General features: G+C 41.1%; 2 protein-coding genes across 6 annotated transcripts; one reads left to right on the top strand and one right to left on the bottom strand.

The window, feature by feature from the left end:
- Positions 1-134: 134 nt before the first annotated feature.
- On the bottom strand, positions 135-15,505 carry pphln1 (periphilin 1). Of its 5 annotated transcripts, none has more exons than XM_058624945.1 (12): positions 15,287-15,505; positions 14,349-14,401; positions 13,952-14,016; positions 13,425-13,640; positions 13,087-13,151; positions 12,172-12,288; positions 11,582-11,760; positions 11,332-11,418; positions 10,304-10,339; positions 9,508-9,563; positions 5,243-5,389; positions 135-1,040 (listed from the first exon to the last, which is right to left on the bottom strand). In XM_058624945.1, coding segments are annotated over exons 2-12 (1,242 nt in total). In that variant the 5' UTR covers positions 14,350-14,401; positions 15,287-15,505; the 3' UTR covers positions 135-767. The 5 variants fall into 5 exon arrangements, with proteins under 5 accessions (XP_058480928.1, XP_058480926.1, XP_058480929.1 ...); XM_058624943.1 differs by having other exon boundaries at positions 15,237-15,341; XM_058624946.1 differs by having other exon boundaries at positions 11,588-11,760; positions 15,237-15,341.
- Positions 15,506-15,633: 128 nt separating this feature from the next.
- Positions 15,634-18,002, top strand: zcrb1 (zinc finger CCHC-type and RNA binding motif 1). The gene is made up of 7 exons (XM_058624951.1): positions 15,634-15,751; positions 15,839-15,867; positions 16,797-16,908; positions 17,009-17,116; positions 17,264-17,370; positions 17,457-17,538; positions 17,655-18,002. The coding sequence occupies exons 1-7, from the start codon at positions 15,668-15,670 to the stop codon at positions 17,799-17,801; spliced, it is 669 nt and encodes a 222-aa protein (XP_058480934.1). The 5' UTR covers positions 15,634-15,667; the 3' UTR covers positions 17,802-18,002.
- The last annotated feature ends 458 nt before the right edge of the window (positions 18,003-18,460 follow it).

Genomic DNA, 18,460 nt, shown 5'->3' with positions numbered 1-18,460 from the left:
GTGTTATTATTCACAACTATCATGAGTTGGACCACGTTAAAAAAAACCTCTAAACTATTTATAAATAAGAGCTGTCATAATAATATTTAAACATGCATCTCGAGTTAACGACAAAAACATAGTAACCAAAATGATGTGTACTAAAACCTTCAGAGACATTTATTTGTGCAAAGCTCAGTCTCCATTTAATCACAAATAATAATAATAATAATAATAATAAAAAAAAGCTTTGTGCACATTTTTTTTATGAAGGATATAAACTGTGAAAAGCAAACTGAGACAACCTGGCGTTTCTTGACAGTACAAATTTATACAAGGATGTTGAACTGTTGCAAATTTAGCAGCATCAAGTCATATTTGTTTGAGAAAAACACATATATTACAAAACAAATCAATCTCGTCTGGATTTTCTTACAAACAAAAGAGATCATGCCCAAAAAAAAAAAGAACATCATACCCATATTAACCATTTTTTACCACTGTGCCGTGAGAAAAGTCACTTTTTAAATAAACAAAATGTATTTTTGACTTATTTTAACATTGAACACCTTTACACGGAGAACCTGACAGTGAAAAAAATGCTCTGATCAAAACTAACACTGATAATTCCCACAGATAATTCTCTTCATGCCGCGATGTTCTTCAAATTGCCGTGCCGTTGAATTGCCTTCCACAGTCCAAGTTTATCAAAAGATGTCCGGCTGTTAAGTCTGGCGGTTCTACCACCTTCAGTCTTGTGTTGACGGGAGTGGGACGGGCCAAACGTGTCAGTAAGAGGAGCTGTGGTTCACTGTCGTCTTTGAGAGTTTATGACCTGCCAAGGATGTGGACGGAGTGGTTGAGTCACAGACGGAGGGCTCCGTCTGCCGGACCACGTCGTCCAGCTCGCAAATGAAGAGTTTCAGGTCCTCGAGGCAGCGCTCGCGGATCTCTCCGAGGTTCTCCCTGAGGGGAACCTGCAGCTGCTTCTCCAGGTTGGGGTCTTTCGCGACCAGCATCTTCACCACAATGCCAAACGTGTCGCAGTCCTGGCGGTACATCTGGGGCGTAAACAGGATATGGACAAATAGTGTGAAAATTCCATGTAAAAAAGAAAAAAAACACATTTACAACCATTTATATGTTGATTTAGGTCTAGAAGGTGTCGACGGGCAGTAGGTAATGAGCTGCAGGAGGAGAGGCTTTAACTGAGGAGATGAAAAGTTGCTCCCTTCCTGTTTCACCTGTCGCCTAGGTGTCAATACTCGAGTGTCGCCGAGCCCGGGCAGATCACGCTGGTGTTAACACGCATCATCTGGTGTCAAACGATAAACACCCATCCTCTCAAGTTTAACGAGGCCCTTTATATAGGACAGGGTAGCCCAAGATGCAATAAAACCTTTCTTCAGGAGAAGCTCAGAGGCGCATAATAGGTGTCTGAGGGACAATGAGGAAGAGGTGTTGGGTGTCTTGATAGGAAGCTGCTATTTCACACCAAATATCCCCCCCCCCAAAGAAATGGAGGGAGTCTGCTGCTTCCTCAGTTTGGTTTTGCAAAAACACTAAAATAGGCTCGTGTCAATCTCATATTCCCACACATGAGCTGGCAATGAAATCACAGAGAGAGAAACGAGAGTCATTTCAAAAGGGACGGTAAATGCTTCCATTTTCTAGGGCAACTCGAACCTCTTTAAAACACGGTGTGTAAACGCCTACGCGCAGAAAAACAAATCCACACCATGAAGCACCACTTCATGGTGTGGATTATAAAGAATAAAAGCAACTTTCAAAGTAATTATAAACAGACTTCGCGAGACAGGACTGCAGCTAATGACTGTTTTCATTAGTGGTTAAGCCCTCAAGGACTTTTCTCCTTCAAATCCACAAGTTAAACTGTTTATTTTCCAGTGGACAAGAGGTTCTGCAGTGTACTTACAAAACCTTAGAAAATAATGTTATAATTAGTAGCTGAAACAACAACTATTTTGATAATCGACTCATCGGTTTGAAGCTTTTTTTCATGATTAAAACAAGATTTCCGATTGTTTGAGCTTCCTAAATGTGAATATTTTCTTCAATTCTTTGCTCTGGATAACAAAGAAATAATTAAAAGTTAATCATTTTGGTTTGTGGACAAAACAGGACATTTGAGAACATCATCATTTGCGTTGATAAATTCAATTGAACACATCAAAACACATACGACTATGGTGCTTTTTTCAGATGAAACCAAAATTGCTCCACATATCTAAAACTAACACGCATGACACACAAGGACCTTCTCTAAAAAACCTCTCTTGAAAGTGCAAATTTCCATTTCTCTTCAGGAATCGGGAAACAAAATATACAACACTAACAATCTCTGGACAGTCTCCTCTGCTTCTCTGGGAATGAAACTATTTGTATCTCCACCAAGTGAGGCAGAGTTTCAGTCATTCCCTGGATACAAACCACCTCGTTCTACCTCGCTGGCTGATAGCTCAGCGAAACTGTCAAAGACCAAAACAATTACAGGAATCAACGCAGACGGCAGACGGCAGCCCCTCTTCAGGGCGTTTCTATACATTCCTCGTGTACAACGACTGGTCACAACAGTCGGACTAAGTACAGACGTCACGTTCTTGTGCTCTCCCCCCGCTGTGTTTCATAAACAAAGTCCTTCTAATCTAGTCGGTGTCCCTCAGTCACCTCCAACAGCTGATTACAGTGAATTTGGTCAATTATCAGTTCTCATAAAAGGAAGCATCTAATCAAACGTGCCGACAACAACTTCTGAGGATGCGAGGGAGAGTTGTTCTTAGACAACAGAGTGCTGATAATGTATATCCTGTATTTGAGCACGCTTCCTGAAGTACCACCCTTGTTATCCAATCAGGAAGGAAAGGACCGGTTCTTGAGCTATGGGCGGGGTCGATTGAAAACGCCCCCTCTAAAAATGTTTTCGAAATTAAAAGGCGGGGGAATTGCTTTTCATTAATGCAGAATGAGCGTGTTATATATTCCTAATCAGGAGCTGGGACAGCTGTACATGTGAGGAATATCCAGCTGCAACGTGCAACTTTCACTTATAAATGTTGTGAAATTGTGCATTAAAAATAAAATCCCTCTCGTTTTCATGGCCTTAGAAGACCTTTTACACGCTAGACCTTTAGAAACTTTAATTTCCCATCAGCTGTTCAACGTGCATACTGTGAAAAGAAATGAGAGCGATCATGTCTGGCATCAGAGATACAAGGAACAAAAGAATGAAAAGAACCGCTTGCATTAAAATTAAGTCCTCGGTGAGACAGGGACCGTCTGACTTCACTCACTGCTGCCAAATGCGTTTAAATTCCTCAATAAATGAAATAAAACGCCCTTTGTATCTCGGGCCTAAGGTATGAGGAGTAAAAACATAATACCCTTTATTGCCTCTCATGCCTTGTGACACTTCAAGCAGTTAGTCTGTGCGGCAGCCAAAGTCAACGTCGACAATGAGAGCGGATTCAGGTTGAATTTCAGCTGAAGAGTTGCACACACACACACACTGAGGCAATGGTATTGCACTGACCGGCCAATGAGCCGAAGCCCAGCTTGCGATCTGTGAAAATACTGGAGACACACGAGAGGAGGAACCACCGGACAGAACTGTGTTTGTGCCCCCGTGTGTGGACAAGATGGCTAGACCTGATTGGGCGCGCGGAGCTAAACATCTGGCTGACACTTGTCAAGCGGGCAAAGCGCTGGGTGCAATGACTTGGCAGAGCACAACGTGAAAGCGCCGTTTCAGACTCCAAAAGAAAAGTGCATTCTGAGCGAGATGACGATTTAATCACGCCAGCCACGAGACACGAGCATGTTTGTGAAACACTTTGACCGGTAACCAGCCATGACAATTTGAAGTGTCTCAGGTTTTTGACTGAAGGTCTATGTACAAATCTAGTGGAAAGTTACACCCCAGAGGAAAAAGCAGATACCGGGGCCACATTCTAAATCTGATTACTTCTTTTTCTAATCTGTGCAATGCTGGATTGTCCGCACTCTCGGCTGGACAATCCGGCATTTCAGAATTCCGAGAGAAAACTGCCAAGTCACACGCTGCTCACGCAAGTCTCCAAAGGAAAACTGCCGAGACTGTTGGTCGTAGAAAAATGGATATTTATCTAAACAAATCAGGAACAGTGGAATGAAAACCTGAAACTTCAGACGCCTGTGAACGTGGAACACACTGTTCCCCCCCCCCGGCTTATCAGTTTAAACTGTTGTGGTCTTGCTGGAATTGAAGTGAAGATTACGTAAATGAATAAGGCGATCACAAACGAATACCTGATAATGTGACTGAAAAGTCAAAAACAACCGAGCTCAAAAGGTTCGTTCGTCTTCTGAGGGGGAACAAGGAGGCACAGATGGCGGAGAAATAGACAGGCCATAAAACGCGCTATAGGCTGCAGCGTCAGCGGCGGTGTTAGAACAGCCTGTGGGCTCTGTGGTGCAGCTCCATGTGTGAGCAACAGCGAGCGCTCCGGGGCAGAGCAGGCTCAGGTTTAATGGCCCCAGTAAAGCAGCGGTAACGCTCACTGGTGCAGGAATTGCCTTCATTAGATAGCCGAGCAGAGCTGGAACGCTGAGCCTCGGGGTGGTTTTGGCTCAGTTAAATGGTTCGCCTCCCAATTTATTGAATGTGCAAACGTGTAGTCTGTCTCAGCTGCACTTGTGTTTCTGTTTACGTGTCCGTGTGTACGGGGCTCCAAAATGTTTGTGTGTGTACTGTCTGTGCACACATGTAAAGTATAATGGTTAACAAGAGCCACCAGGGAAGATGCTGGAAGAATTTGATATCCACACTGTACAAAAACCCAGTAACTGTAAAAAATGACGTGCCCACCACTGTGGCTAGTCATTTCCTGCCTTGTTCTGTTCACGCCTGTCCAGAAAAATCACACACGCGTGACTCAGAAAACCCAAGGCCATCGTATGTGCAGCAGCATCGCACGCCGGAGGTGGAGTCCGTCTCATGCGCGGACCGTGATGTTGACGTTTATGGAGGCGTTTTACAAACGATTGTAAAAACCCCATAACACTACCAGACTGAATAAAATGCATCACTTTTCATCAGCTCATAATCAGTATAACAAGGCACTGTATATGTCATGTCATGATGAATGAGTGGTCAAACCTTTAAGGGAACATAATATGGAAACGCCAGTTGCTGAAGTGTTATTTCAACAGTTATTTTAACCCGTTCTCCAGTCAAATGTACTGTGTCAAGTGTTTCGTAAAGCACCTTCTCAATCTCCAGGGCTTTAGCTGCAATGGCCAGGGCTCGTCTCTCTTGGAAACTTTCTGTCGGCTTCTGGCTAGACTCCTCCTCCACCAAAGACGCTACTACGGGCAGCTCCTCCTTTTCCGCTTCTGGAGGATGGTTCTCCTCCTGAAAGAGGTTAAAGATAGAGTTCTTATGACTGAATAAATCTCCAATCAAGAAGGCAGAAGAGACACAATGAGAGCAGAGAAGAGAAAAATGTAGGTTAGCAACTTGAACGTACAGCCACAGATCATCGACGCGGCGCCGTGATCTGACCTACGAACTACAGAAAAGACGCGGTCGATGAAGCGTGTCGTGTAGGAATACTGGAGCGGATAGCAATCGCTGCAAAAGTCAAAGCACACTCTTTGGAAGCTGAGTGCAGAATAGATGTCGAGTTACATCTACTGCAAATTGAAAAATTGGGGGATTCGTATCATTTGCGGCACCGAGACCGACGGCGTGTCACGTGACACGACCTCCGCACAGTGCACTGTTATTACTTAGCAGATTATGACAAGAGCCTGGCTTAGTCATCAAGCGGATGTTGTCAATGAAACAGACACGGGAGCACTTTTTGTATCTTAAGAGAATCAAAAGTCTGGCCAGATAAGCCATGGTGGGCCTTCTAATGGGAAGACTGGAAACTAGACTACCCATAAGTAGCAGTGTGAATGCCAAAAGAAAGAGCAAAGGGGATAAATGAGCCCAACATTGGTTTACCACACTCAGTTTTTTTTCTTTTCTCATTTCCCCGATACTATTACTAGATGAAGGCCAGGGAGCAGAACTGCCGGGCCGTGACTAAAGTCCACTCAACGTTAAGGGAAACGTTTGAAATCTCTGTGTGACGGCAGGGGAGAGAAATTACAGGCGACGGTACATCACAAAGCTGAGTGCGGTCTTAAATACAAAAGGCACAACTCGTAAAAGCGCCATCTAATTATTCCTCCATCAAATTCCTCCCCTGAAGCGAAACTGCTTTATGTACATGTACAATTCTGCTCGTCGGCCTCAATCCCTCCTTCACCTCAATGAAAATAATAATCCGTGTGTGCGTCCTTGTCAGTTGACAGGACTCAGACCTACCTGGGAGAGATGTTTTAGTCTATATTTATAGCTTGGCAGATGAAATGTACATTTAGATGAAAATGGCGGTACGTGAGGAGTAATTTAATTTCAATGTAAAAAATTGGACTTTCACATTTTGATTGTGCAGGGTAAAGAACATTTGTTTTAAGGCAATTCCTGCGCAACAGGGAAATTAGACATCTGAGACACATCTTTCCTGTTGGTGGCTTAAGATGAAAAATCCTGCGCAAATATTGTTACACTGTCAATTGACAGGAATGTCGCTTTGTGTAAAGTTGCAACCTTCCAGTGACCTTTTCCCAGTTCTAGCCCATGCTCTCTTCACCCACACTAGACCACCCTGGGGTCACAGCCAGAGTCCAGGCTGCTTTTTCATTCCTCTCTTTTTAGTCTTCTTCTGTCTGGGGTGGCTCCAGAAAGCCTGCATGTGTTTGTTGAAACACCGCAGCAGGCAGAGAGAGAGAGGCCAGGGCCATTAGTGTGAGCTTTACTGGGGGCACAGAAACGGGGCTTTCATCTCGGCCAAGGTTATGGGTTTGTGCCCTCAGAACAGAGGAACAACAATGCACCACGGGCTACATCAAGTGTCCGTGTGTGTGTGTGTGTGCGCGGGGAGAGGAGGAGGATTTCGCGGAAAACTTTGATCACAGCAGTTGACGGGGTGGAGGAAGGTGGCTCTTCCAAAAAAAAGGCACATTGAGAAGAAGAGGAAAGGACCGTTTTCTCCGGAGCAACGTGTAATTTTGGATGCATCGCGGGACGTCCATGAGCTCACGCTTGTTCATTAGAAACGAAAACAGAAAAAGGGTCAACTTTCAAATGACCAGCACGCCGCCCTTTAGAAGATCTATGGGCTGCTAATAAGATAAGTAACGACACATTGTGGACATTAAAGCAACATTGAACCATAAAGTTTTATAGGCTTTGTGATCAAAGTGACGATATAACTTGTAAAAAATGTTACAACTCAGGCACATTATGAGAATGTTAAGTGGTTTTGCTATGCAAGTGAACCTATATCATTTTAGACATTTACTGCAGTGGCTACAAAAAGGAGCATAGCTTAAAAAAAGGGGGGAAGGGGCAAAAACGGTCCATCAGCAAAGACCGATGGACCTTTTTGACTCAAAATTGTTTTTAACCAGCAACAATCACTCATAAAGTAACTGTTACTTAGGTTACTTTGAATAATACTGTCAATTTTAAATTGCCATAGTGTGAAAATGCAAAAAAGTCTAGTTTCTATTGTCAGTAGTTTAAGAAATTAAACTTTGATTTCAATTAAATCTCATGTTTTCTCAGTGTTTACCTTGTTATTTAGTATACAGTATTAAATACAATTCTGCTAAGCTTCAGTAGCCACCTTTTTTGTAATATCATTTGATATTCTAACAGCAACATAGAATGCACTGACTAATCAGTCACTTTGTTTACACAAATACAGGACAATCACTTCTCTCTGCTGCTATATTTTGTTATCTTGCTGCTATATTTTGTTATCTCATGTTAATGTATACATAGTCATAGTTTCTGGAAAAAATGTAAACAACATTTCTCATTCTTATTTGATTGTTAATATTTTTATTTCTCTTTTAAAATTGTTATTTATATATTTGTATTTTGCACCAAGGGAGTGGCACCCAAATTTCGTTGTCCACAAAATAACAACAATAAAGGCTATTCTATTCTATTCTAATCAGGTTAGTTCATCAAACTCAATTTCTGCTTGAACAAAACTGTGTGTTATATCAAGAGGGAGCTAAATGCACATATTTGGTCATAATTAGTCAAGAGTCTTTTGTTTTGAGATAGATTTTGGATTGCTTGTCTTGGGCTTAATTCACCACGTTTAAAACAGAACGACTGCAAAGGATTCAAGTGATCCAATTGAGCACTTAATACTGTCTCTGAAAAAGAACCCTGTAATCACCACAACCTTTTTAAAAGTAGTCAGATGATGCAAATGCTTGCCATCTATACTTTTTCTTCTCTTCCATCCATCACGTGTGACAAGAATACGGTCTGAGAAGCGCAGTTAGCCAAAACACATCTCAATGAGTTCCTCTGGGACTAAGATCATGTGATAAAGTTTAACTTGGGCTAGTAAGTTACTAGCCTCGTCACTTCTGGGTGGCCAGTGCCAGATGCACCACGCTAAGCCTAATCACATCTGATTCTATTTACTCCTCGGCATTGGTTATCAACAAACAAGCAGTGGATACCTGCACTCAACACTTTCGCCCAAACAGTGAAAGTATTTTCTTTCTAATAGCAGAAGAGGAACAAAATGTCGTCGTCACACGAGCCCTCTTTCCCTCCGCCATTACTTTCTTTGTGTGATTGAGGTCTGCTTACACCACAGGTAAACAAAGCTCAGGGACTTGGCTTTCATGCTCAGTGCGAGTACCACTTTAAAACCCATTAACACACTTCAATGGGACTCCATGTTTATTAAAGGGATGGAATTTAAGAAGTTCCAGGTGCATCCTGCTGTACATCGACAGACAGAGTCGGTGGTACACACACACACACACACACACAGAAAAGTAGTTGGCTGGATTTATAGTAGGGCTGTCACTTTTTATCTGAAATTCAGATAGCCGTTTGAACTTGAGGGACTACGTTAAAAGTTGACCCTTTAGACCTCGGTCAGTTAAAATTATAAAGCACAGAACCACACCAGACCACGTGAAGTAATTACCACATTGTCCAGCAGGGGGGGGGGGCTGTGAGAAGTGGTCTTAGATCCACTTTGAACATGAAAACTAAAGTAACGAACAAATCTGTGGACTCGCATGCTCACTTAGCTTTCACTTAGCCACCTAAGTGAAGCAGCGGAGGCATCATAACAAGAGATCAATCAACGGTAAGATTAATGATAAATAATGAAGTCACATGTGGCCGGTGCACAAATATCCATACGTCTTCAGAGGAAAACAATGTCACGTAATATTTGTTTCAACTCAGCTGTTGGAGTACGTGACAGCTGTAATTTATAGTGTGGAGTTCAGAGATTTATATTCATGAAAAGAAACAAAACGTTCTTGTCTTTTTTTTTGTTCAGTCAAGTAAACGTAACATTGCAAGTACAATAACACCAGTACTGCAATGTCGAGAAACCAATACTTGTGAGTAAAAGATCATCATCTCACCTTGATTGATACCGCACTGTGTGGCGAGCCTTCTCTTGACAGGCCAGGAATTTTGTCTGAGGAAAATGAGAGTGACACGAAAAGGTTTAATAGGATGAGACGAGAGTGGAGGATAAAAAAAACTAAAAAGATACCAGCAAGAGGCAGAAATTAGCGAAATAAAGTGGAAGATTAGTGAGTCTAGAAAGTGACGGGGTTGGGACTTTTTGGCGACACGGTCTGTAAACATGCTGAAGTTTGGTTTCGGGATACAGACAAGTACCTACGGCTTGAACATCTGGAACAATAAAGTGGTGGATTCACTGTAAAACATTATGGACACTGCCTCCTCTCTAGTCACTCCAGTACCAACAAAGAACAGTCATTTTGATAGCCGAGTCCTTCCAGCAAACATGAACTCCAAGCACCTAGCAATAAAACCAAAAACCCCCGGGGTGGAAAGGATGACTTCAGGAATATCCATCAGTCACCCTATACCCTCTCTCCTCTCCTCTCCTCATCCACACACGACCCGCTGGCATCTTTATTAGGCTTGACAAAGTGACAGACAGAACGGAGAGGAAGGACGGCTGCTGGACAGATTAGAAACGCTCTCCGTCTCGCTCAGGTTACGCAGAGCGAGACTAGGTTAAGTTTAACGATTTTAACCTTTGTATTTTTTTTTGCACAACAAATCCTCTGCGTGTCCTCTCATACTGTCGTCATGACTTTCTATTGAAAACAAAAAAAACAAAAAAAAGGCCAGAAAATGGTGACTGATGCAGCTTTTCCACCCCAACCACTCGACTGTACTCACCGGCCATCTTGCTCTGAGAATAAGACTCTTCATATCCTGTAGGAAGACCAAACCGTAAAAGGTCACTGCATGTGCACATGACAACTACACTAATTGATCCCACAGCAAACTTGCAATCATGCCAACTGCTCGGACAGACCGGTAAAATAAAACATGATCGATGGATGGACCTCCAAGAGTAGAGCATTCCAAAGCGTTTTAAAACATCGGCCATCTAGGGGGAATCTGTACCATGGTCGACTAAACTTCACAAGCAAAACGAAACTAAACAAATGGAAAGTTAAAAAGAAGGAATGGCTAACACTGAAGATGGGAGAAGGTTTCAACGCTTGTGGAAACGAGGAGGTTGGAAGATGAAGCAACACAATGTACAAAGAACATGCAGCAAACAGGGAGATACTTAAGCACTTTTATACTTCACAGTCCAGTGTCAGTCAGATCAATAATATAGATATATCAGTCTGCCACTGATCAATACTGCTAATAAGATATTTCCTGCTTTGTCCAAATACTTTGACCGCTTTGATATCGACTGTAAAACATACTGGGAGATCATTTTCAGATCAGATCAGATTATAAATGATTTAGTGCGTTGTTCAATGAACGGAGAATAATATGGAACAACATAAGTGCAGCTTGCACATTTAATCAGAAAAGAACATTTAGAGATATAGGAATCGTAAAAAGTGCTAATGTATCTCCCTAACAGGAAGTAGAAATTGTTTCCTAAATAGAACACACAACAGCAAAAGTACCACATTTTTCAAATTAAAACAAAATTGGTGAAGCAACTAACTTCAGACCTGGGTGAAATAATTGTAGGACATTATTATTTTTGCTTTAATATTTTATATAGGATTCAATTTGAATGTAGTTAGTCATTAAGTATCTTCAGGTATTTTGTCTTCTGTCTTTGCAGCTTTAAAATTTAGAAAGCCGAAATCGCAAAAAACAAAAAAAAGCATGCGAGAGACAATCTCCTCTTCACCCAGGTCTAAGATCATGTGCTCATGGCTTCATGTACAGACCCAAAGTGTCATGTCCACTCTGTTGAGTAAAGAGCGACCCCCAGAGGTGCTCAGTAGCACCCGCGTGACCCTCTGGACCATCTGCACCTAAAAAGCCAGTGAGCCAAATCATCAGTTACGGACAGACAGTGAAGTAAGAAACAAATAAATAGGTGGGGAAATAAGGGAGTGGGGCAGACACTTATGCGGGTGGTTGTACTGAACTGAAAAGGCTCCATCGGACGATGGGGAAACTAACAATTCTACATACTCTTGCCTTGCTGTGAGGGAAATGGCAGGCCCTTGGCTCTGTCGGGTGAGTAGCCTCTGCTACTGACGCTGGAGCCTGAGCGGCTGTGAGGGGAGCGGGCCGCCTCACGGCGAACCGGAGAGCGTTCTCTGAGCGGAGGGAAGGGAGCAGCTTTTCTTCTGTAATGGTCTCTCTCCTCTCTGCAAATGTACAGGAACATGTAATCTGCCATAATCTGAATTACATCTAGTGTTTCAGTTGATGACAACATGTATTTCCCCCCCTGTTGTCCTATCCACCACTACTGATATTGTTCTGCGACTTTCAACCTGAGCCCTTTCTGTGCTGACAAAGAACAATGCTGCCCTCTAGTGTTTATAATGTTCACTGCAAAAAACACATCAAGCAACAGATTCAGTATCTTCTACTGTATATAGATAACATTTCGGCCCCTATACTGTTACATGCATTTGGTTTGAAACATTGCAAGTTTTTCATTTCATCCAAATAATAAACCAGTCATTACAGACATTCGCTGACATGAACGAAATGCACATCTTTAAACAATTATGGCAAATGGATTACACATGTGTAGATGTATTCACTCATACCCTCTGTCCAGGTTGAGAATGGCCTGCACTAGTGTGTCTTCTCCACTCTCTGGAAGCGACCTAGGTGCTGGGTAGATGCCCTGATTTCGTATGTTATGAGGAGGTGGAGCGCGGGCACTAAGGAGATAAAAACACATCAAACAAGTGCCATCTCGTGCAGTGATTAATCATTTAAATAGGAACATTTATGACCTAAAACAGAATTTATGTCCACACGTGTTGGTGGAACTTATCCCCAATCTCTGAACAGAGATTAAATCGCTTTAGTCTCTGTTTGTGAAGTTTTAAGCTAACTTGAAACATGAAAGCCAAAGTTAAAGAGGGCCTTTTTCTAATGTCATTCATGCTGAAGAAAGAGAGAAACAATAACATAAGTTACACTTGGACCAGTGTCAAAAAGACCTCTACTTATACCAAAGTCACAAATGAAAACACAGATATCACGTATGAAAATGAGTTATTAGCCTGCTAATAACTGAAGGCCATTAAGTTATGAAAAGAAAGTCAAGAAGTCACCATCGGAAGTATGCACTTGCTGGTCTATTCTATGTATATTTTTAGATTTAACAGGTCATGCAAAGCATGATTTACTGGCACTGAAGGTTCAACCCTGGCGAAAAGACGCCTGTAAATCTGTCAATTTAAATCTCTTGCCTGAATTTCTAAACACCCTGACATTGCTCGTCTGAACACTTGTCTAATGGTGTGGAGCCGGGCGAGACGTGAGACTGAAAGAAATGTATATAAGGTGCGACGGGCCAATATGGGTTCGAGCAGACGGTGATTTATGGCTGCTGCTATGTAAACATGCATTTAAAAACAGGGGTGGTGTGAAAACAAGACTCCTGCAGAGATCCTGCCTCCTCAGCTGAAGCAGGGGATTTGTGGCAAACATTGGGAGAAGGAGAAGTTTACCTAAACTCCATAGGCCTTCCTCCTGTGTGAGGCTCCTCCCTGGGTCCTCTGTAAGGAAACTCCTCCTGCAACAAATATGTCCAAGGTGCTTTAAAGTGCAGGTTTTTCTACATGAGTTGATGCGTCCTTAAGTAAAAACTAACATTTAACTTACATCAATCCATGTCAGCTTTAAGTTACTTTAAATCTTCAGTTATAAAAACAAATGCAACAGAATGACAATGAACGGAATACAGTTTAACAACCTGTTCAATTAACAAGTCAATCAAATGTTAATTGTTTTGCCATCTTCACAATTGCTTATAAGAAGCTGTATGCGAGTCATATATTGCCCTCACCCTTCTCGAAGGTGGAGGGGCGGCTCGGCGTTCGCCAGGGAAATGAGCGTTGTCGCCGTGGAAGCCCCTCTGATCTTCATGGTAATTTCGGGGGCCGCCACCATTAGGGAAAAAGCGGGGCCCTCCTTCGTAATCGTACCGGTTGTAGTCATCCTCTGGCCTGCCAAAGGGGCCCCTCCTGTCCACTGCTCCACCAGCTCGTGGATATGATGGCCCCTACAACAATGGATTTGACATTTATTATTGTTGACCACTGTTCAAGTGAATTTAATTGTATTAGGATTATAAACCTATTGGCCAAAAGCTATTAAAATCATACATACAACACCGTCATCATGAACTTAAACTTTAACTTGGTCGACTTAAACTTTAACTGTTCTAATAGTTTAGGACATTGTGAACCTCCTCTAAATGACACATACTGGCTTCAGATACAGATCCTTATTGTGTTTGCATGTGCATGCACTAGAATATGATAAGCGAAGGTCAAAGATGTTATCAGGATAATGGACTCGGTTCACACTCACTGGTCTCTCGTTTAAGAACCGGTCCTCATACACCTCCCGTATGTTGCGGTCTCTCCTGTATGTCACTGAAAAAAGCGAAAGAGTGAAAGATGTGCAGGAGTGGGAATCACAGGGTACCTCACAATATGATATGTGATACAACGATTCTGTGATAATCACTATATTGCAAGACAATGATATCGCAATACATCACGATATCAATCTAAATATTCACAACAGAGAACAATGTGCATAAAGTCATGTATTTAATGTGGATGGGGCATCCTTGAAGTAGGTTTCTCCACCATTCTCCACCATTACCACCATGATATCATAATGATAAAATAAAACCAGGACAACTATTTACAATTTCACAATGCTGACTCTGCACCCCCCCCAAAAAAAATTAGAAACTCACTTTTTGATTTAAGGAGGATGTTTCTGTGCGTTATTTAGGATTTTAGGCACAACCTGGAACACAGACAGGGGAAAAGGTTTGAGATAAGCTTTCACTCAAGACATTGTAAGATAACTATGCTAGCATCACACCAAATGATTTTGAGACTATTTCACAGTTGTGGACACATTTCCGTGCTCTAATAAAATTAAGAGTTTTGCTGGAGTTGTCCATTCATCTTCATTCTCGACTCTAGCCAATAGTGATGTGACATTTTCAACAACAATTGGATGAGGTCTAAGCAAACAGAAAAGTAAATAGGACTTGGCTAACATACAGGATATACAGAAATGTGTTATGTAGTAGTAGTAGTCTTGTAAATACTGACCACACAATATAGTATTTGCAAACAGTTTAGACATAAAATGAGAGACTGTGGTCTTTAGCAAAAGTATTTTCCAAATCGTGTGCATAAGTTGAAAAGTGCTCTACTCAAAAAAAGTGCATAAATGCATAGTATAAAGAGTACATTGGGGAAAAAACATAAAATAGGTAGCAGTGTATGACTGGGAGATGAAACACAGTTAAGAGCCGGATGTGGTTTATCCCTGCAAACTACATTGACCGATAGACTAACATCCTTTTAACCAACGGCGCTTATATTTAAGGACACAACACTACACCGACGAGTCACAAAAACCAATACAACATTCTCTGTGGCTGATTGAACCGCTATTTACAGTGGCAGCGAACAACTAGCCTGGCTAACTAGCTATCATCCATGTCTATAGCAACACTTTGCACGTTCAATTTATTATGAGGTTAGCTTAGCGTTACTGCAAAACAAAAATGACAGATAAATATGTGGGATAAATTACGGTCTTGTGTGATAAATACACGTGGAATAACCTTCGGCCAAAACGCAAGGTAGTCCACATAGAATAGCAAAACAATCTTGCCTTCTTCTCTCGGCTAGTTAGCCTAGCATAGCCTCTCCCGGTGGGACATCGACATTTTCGATTGGACGAGAGCTATTTGTACGTCATCACATTGCGACGTGCAAATGTGATGGTGTTTGTTTTCGTCTGCTACAAATAAATACACGATATACTACTATACTTTCGGCGAATTTTGATATTGTTGGTGGTGGTGTTGGTGAGTAGTTTAGTTAATACAATTGGTACCAACTCTTTCAAATTACTAGTACTCGGGTGACTAAATGTTTAACGATACTCTAAAGCTATTAGCTAATAGTTAACAGTTCATTTAGTAGATATTTTGGAACACTTACTTTGTCCTGTCCTGTTCTTTGTCCTTACAGTCCGTCTTATGCGTCCAGTATGAGCGGGGGTTTAGCACCAAGCAAAAGCACAGTGTATGTGTCTAACCTGCCTTTCTCTCTTACCAACAACGATCTTCACAAGGTAATTTGTTTCCATGTCAAAGTGAAAGAAAACATTAATTAATCAGAGTCAACTTGCATACTAAAAAAGATCACCGTCTCATTTTAGCTCTTCACCAAGTATGGAAAAGTTGTCAAGTAAGTCATGGCTCTGCCACTTTATTTTATTATTGATAAATAAGATAATATGATAAAATAAGATGCACTTTAACTGATTCTCCACTAATTCAAATTGACACAGCAGCACAAATGGTAGTAGTAATGTCTTATAAGGGATACATAAACATGTTAAGACTAGAAACAAAATGTTTGCACATTGTGCAAAATAAACAGAATGGAGGTGCCAGTTTTTATGCATTATGTGCAAGAACAGTCTTTTGAGGTTTAGTTAAAATTAAAGTCACCAATGGAGGATTTGCTCTTGGCTTCGCCCTGAGTTGGTAAACGGAATCGTTTGTTACAACTGTCGTTAAATAATATGTATATCATGGTAATATGCATTTGTTGACAAGCCAATGATAATGGGGAAAGCAGGACTTCAAATGTACTAACAACCTTGACTTCAGACCAAGTACAGTTGCCTATGTTATAATATTTTATACAAAGATGATTACATTGTTTTATTTTTCAAGATATTAGACACAAAAACTAACCCCCCTCAAAACAACAATAGTAAACTATTTTACATTTTCAGCTTGGCTTTTATAACCTTTTGCTCATTGTATGCACATTGTTTGAATAACTTGATTTATGAATGAGATGGACAACAGGGCGAGATGACTTCAATAACAAGTCCTCACATACAGCAGGCTGAAATGCTCTAGATACAGATGACAAGCAAACTATTTACACTTTCTAGTCCAACAGTAACAGGACCAGGTCACCAATCACTCAAGCAATGCAGACCTGCTCAGGCTTTGACAGAGGTGACATTCACCCTGTTCATGAGTTCATGTACCCTCAAAATAATCTTGACAGTATTTGGATGTTGAAATCCTACACTGTGTCTCTTTAATACCTTTCGCCATTTTAAAATATGCATTGATGGTTATTGAAATCTTTTCCAGGGTCACAATTGTCAAAGATAAGGTCTCTCGACAGAGTAAAGGGGTGGCGTTTGTTCTCTTCCTCGACAGAGAATCAGCTCATAACTGTGCACGAGCAGTGAACAACAAGCAGGTGAGACTATTTCATATGTAGACCATTGGTTTTAACATGTTATGTCCTTGTTAGTGTTGGTTAGTCACTTGTCAGATTTATACATTTGTTTGTCTCTCAGTTGTTTGGCAGAACAGTCAAGGCGAGCATTGCAGTCGACAACGGACGGGCAACTGAGTTTATAAGAAGGCGGAACTACACAGACAAGACTAAATGTTATGAATGTGGGGTTAGTGAAAATGTTGTGGCATTTTTATCCTTGTTAAATATTAATTCCAAATCAGTTTTCTGTTTTAAATTCTAATGTGCAGGAAAAAACCTGGCAGATTTGTATGAGGTCTTAAAGAAATGTTTTGTTTTTGATAAAAAATTACAGGATACAGGTCATCTGAGCTACGCTTGCCCCAGTAACATGCTCGGAGAAAGGGAACCCCCGAAGAAGAAAGAAAAGAAAAAGAAAAAGGCTAAAAAACCTGAGCATGTGTACGTTTTTAATCGCTCCCATTGTGAGGTGTTGTATAATGGTCGGTTGCTTGCTTGCTTTAATTCCTGCATCTTTCCCCTTGTAGTGAAGAAGAAGAAGAAGAAGAAAGTGAAGAAGAGGGAGAGGACCCAGCATTAGATAGTCTGAGTCAAGCTATAGCTTTTCAGGTGAGTGTGCAGGTACCAAAGAAAGACAGTGTTGACATGTGATTAAAGGTTTTTGCACGACACAGAGTGACCTATGGAAAAAGGTAATATGTCCTCTTTTCTTTGTTTCCTTCCAGCAAGCTCGTATTGAGGAAGAGGAGACACAAAGGAAGCCGGCACCTGCTTTGTCTCAAGAAGCACACACTTCAACAGACCCAGATTCTAAAAAACCAAGGATTAAGAAGAGCGCATACTTCAGTGATGAAGAGGAGCTCAGTGACTAATAATTATGATGACTAACATCTATTCAGCACCTAATTGTTTTGTAAATATGGGTTTGGTTTTTTTGTGGTGTGTTGTGTTACATTATTTGTCATTCGAGCGCTGAGACATTTGTTTACAGAAGTACTGTAAGAATGGTGATTGTGTGTGAGATTTTAAAAATAATAACATTTATTAAAACAATGAGTCTTTATTATGACAAACCACTTTCGGTTACTCATGCATTCACCAAAAAGCGTTAAGAAAAGGTCACTACTTTTAGTTCAGTGTAGTAGATTTGTGTTATAGTTGTAGAACAGTGGCATCCTTTGACATCTTATGACAAACATAATATGTGAAATAAAAGTGGTCCAGGCTACACTGAATATTAACATTTAAAATACATAATAAATACATGTTAGGGCCACTGTACCAACACTAATAAAAACTAAATAAGCAAATCGCAGTTAATCTGTCAATCACTGCGGAGAAGGATGTGCATTTGTTAATTACTGACTTGGTAGGTTATGAATACGTCTGTATATAGAAAACCAAAGGATGATTATTGTTCATTTGACTGAATTGTGCATCGCTTTCCTCGCATGCATGATATACACATTCTAATAGGAGTGTAAACGAATTACTCCTGTAATAAAGACCAACATATTGGAACAGCCATCAT

This window comes from Solea solea, chromosome 3, assembly GCF_958295425.1.
Source record: "Solea solea chromosome 3, fSolSol10.1, whole genome shotgun sequence".
Taxonomy (NCBI): Eukaryota; Metazoa; Chordata; class Actinopteri; order Pleuronectiformes; family Soleidae; genus Solea; species Solea solea.
This window is presented reverse-complemented; position numbering and strand designations above follow the sequence as displayed.

Bases quoted from the DNA above. Each gene is read 5' to 3' on its own strand.
- pphln1 (XM_058624945.1), bottom strand. The intron at 13,641-13,951 runs GTGAGTGTGAAC...CCATTGTTGTAG, and splicing joins GGTTCTTAAACGAGAGACCA to GGGCCATCATATCCACGAGC. The intron at 11,761-12,171 runs GTATGAGTGAAT...GTACATTTGCAG, and splicing joins ATTCTCAACCTGGACAGAGG to AGAGGAGAGAGACCATTACA.
- zcrb1 (XM_058624951.1), top strand. From the start codon at position 15,668: ATGAGCGGGGGTTTAGCACCAAGCAAAAGCACAGTGTATGTGTCTAAC. The intron at 16,909-17,008 runs GTGAGACTATTT...TTTGTCTCTCAG, and splicing joins GAGCAGTGAACAACAAGCAG to TTGTTTGGCAGAACAGTCAA. The intron at 17,539-17,654 runs GTGAGTGTGCAG...GTTTCCTTCCAG, and splicing joins GTCAAGCTATAGCTTTTCAG to CAAGCTCGTATTGAGGAAGA.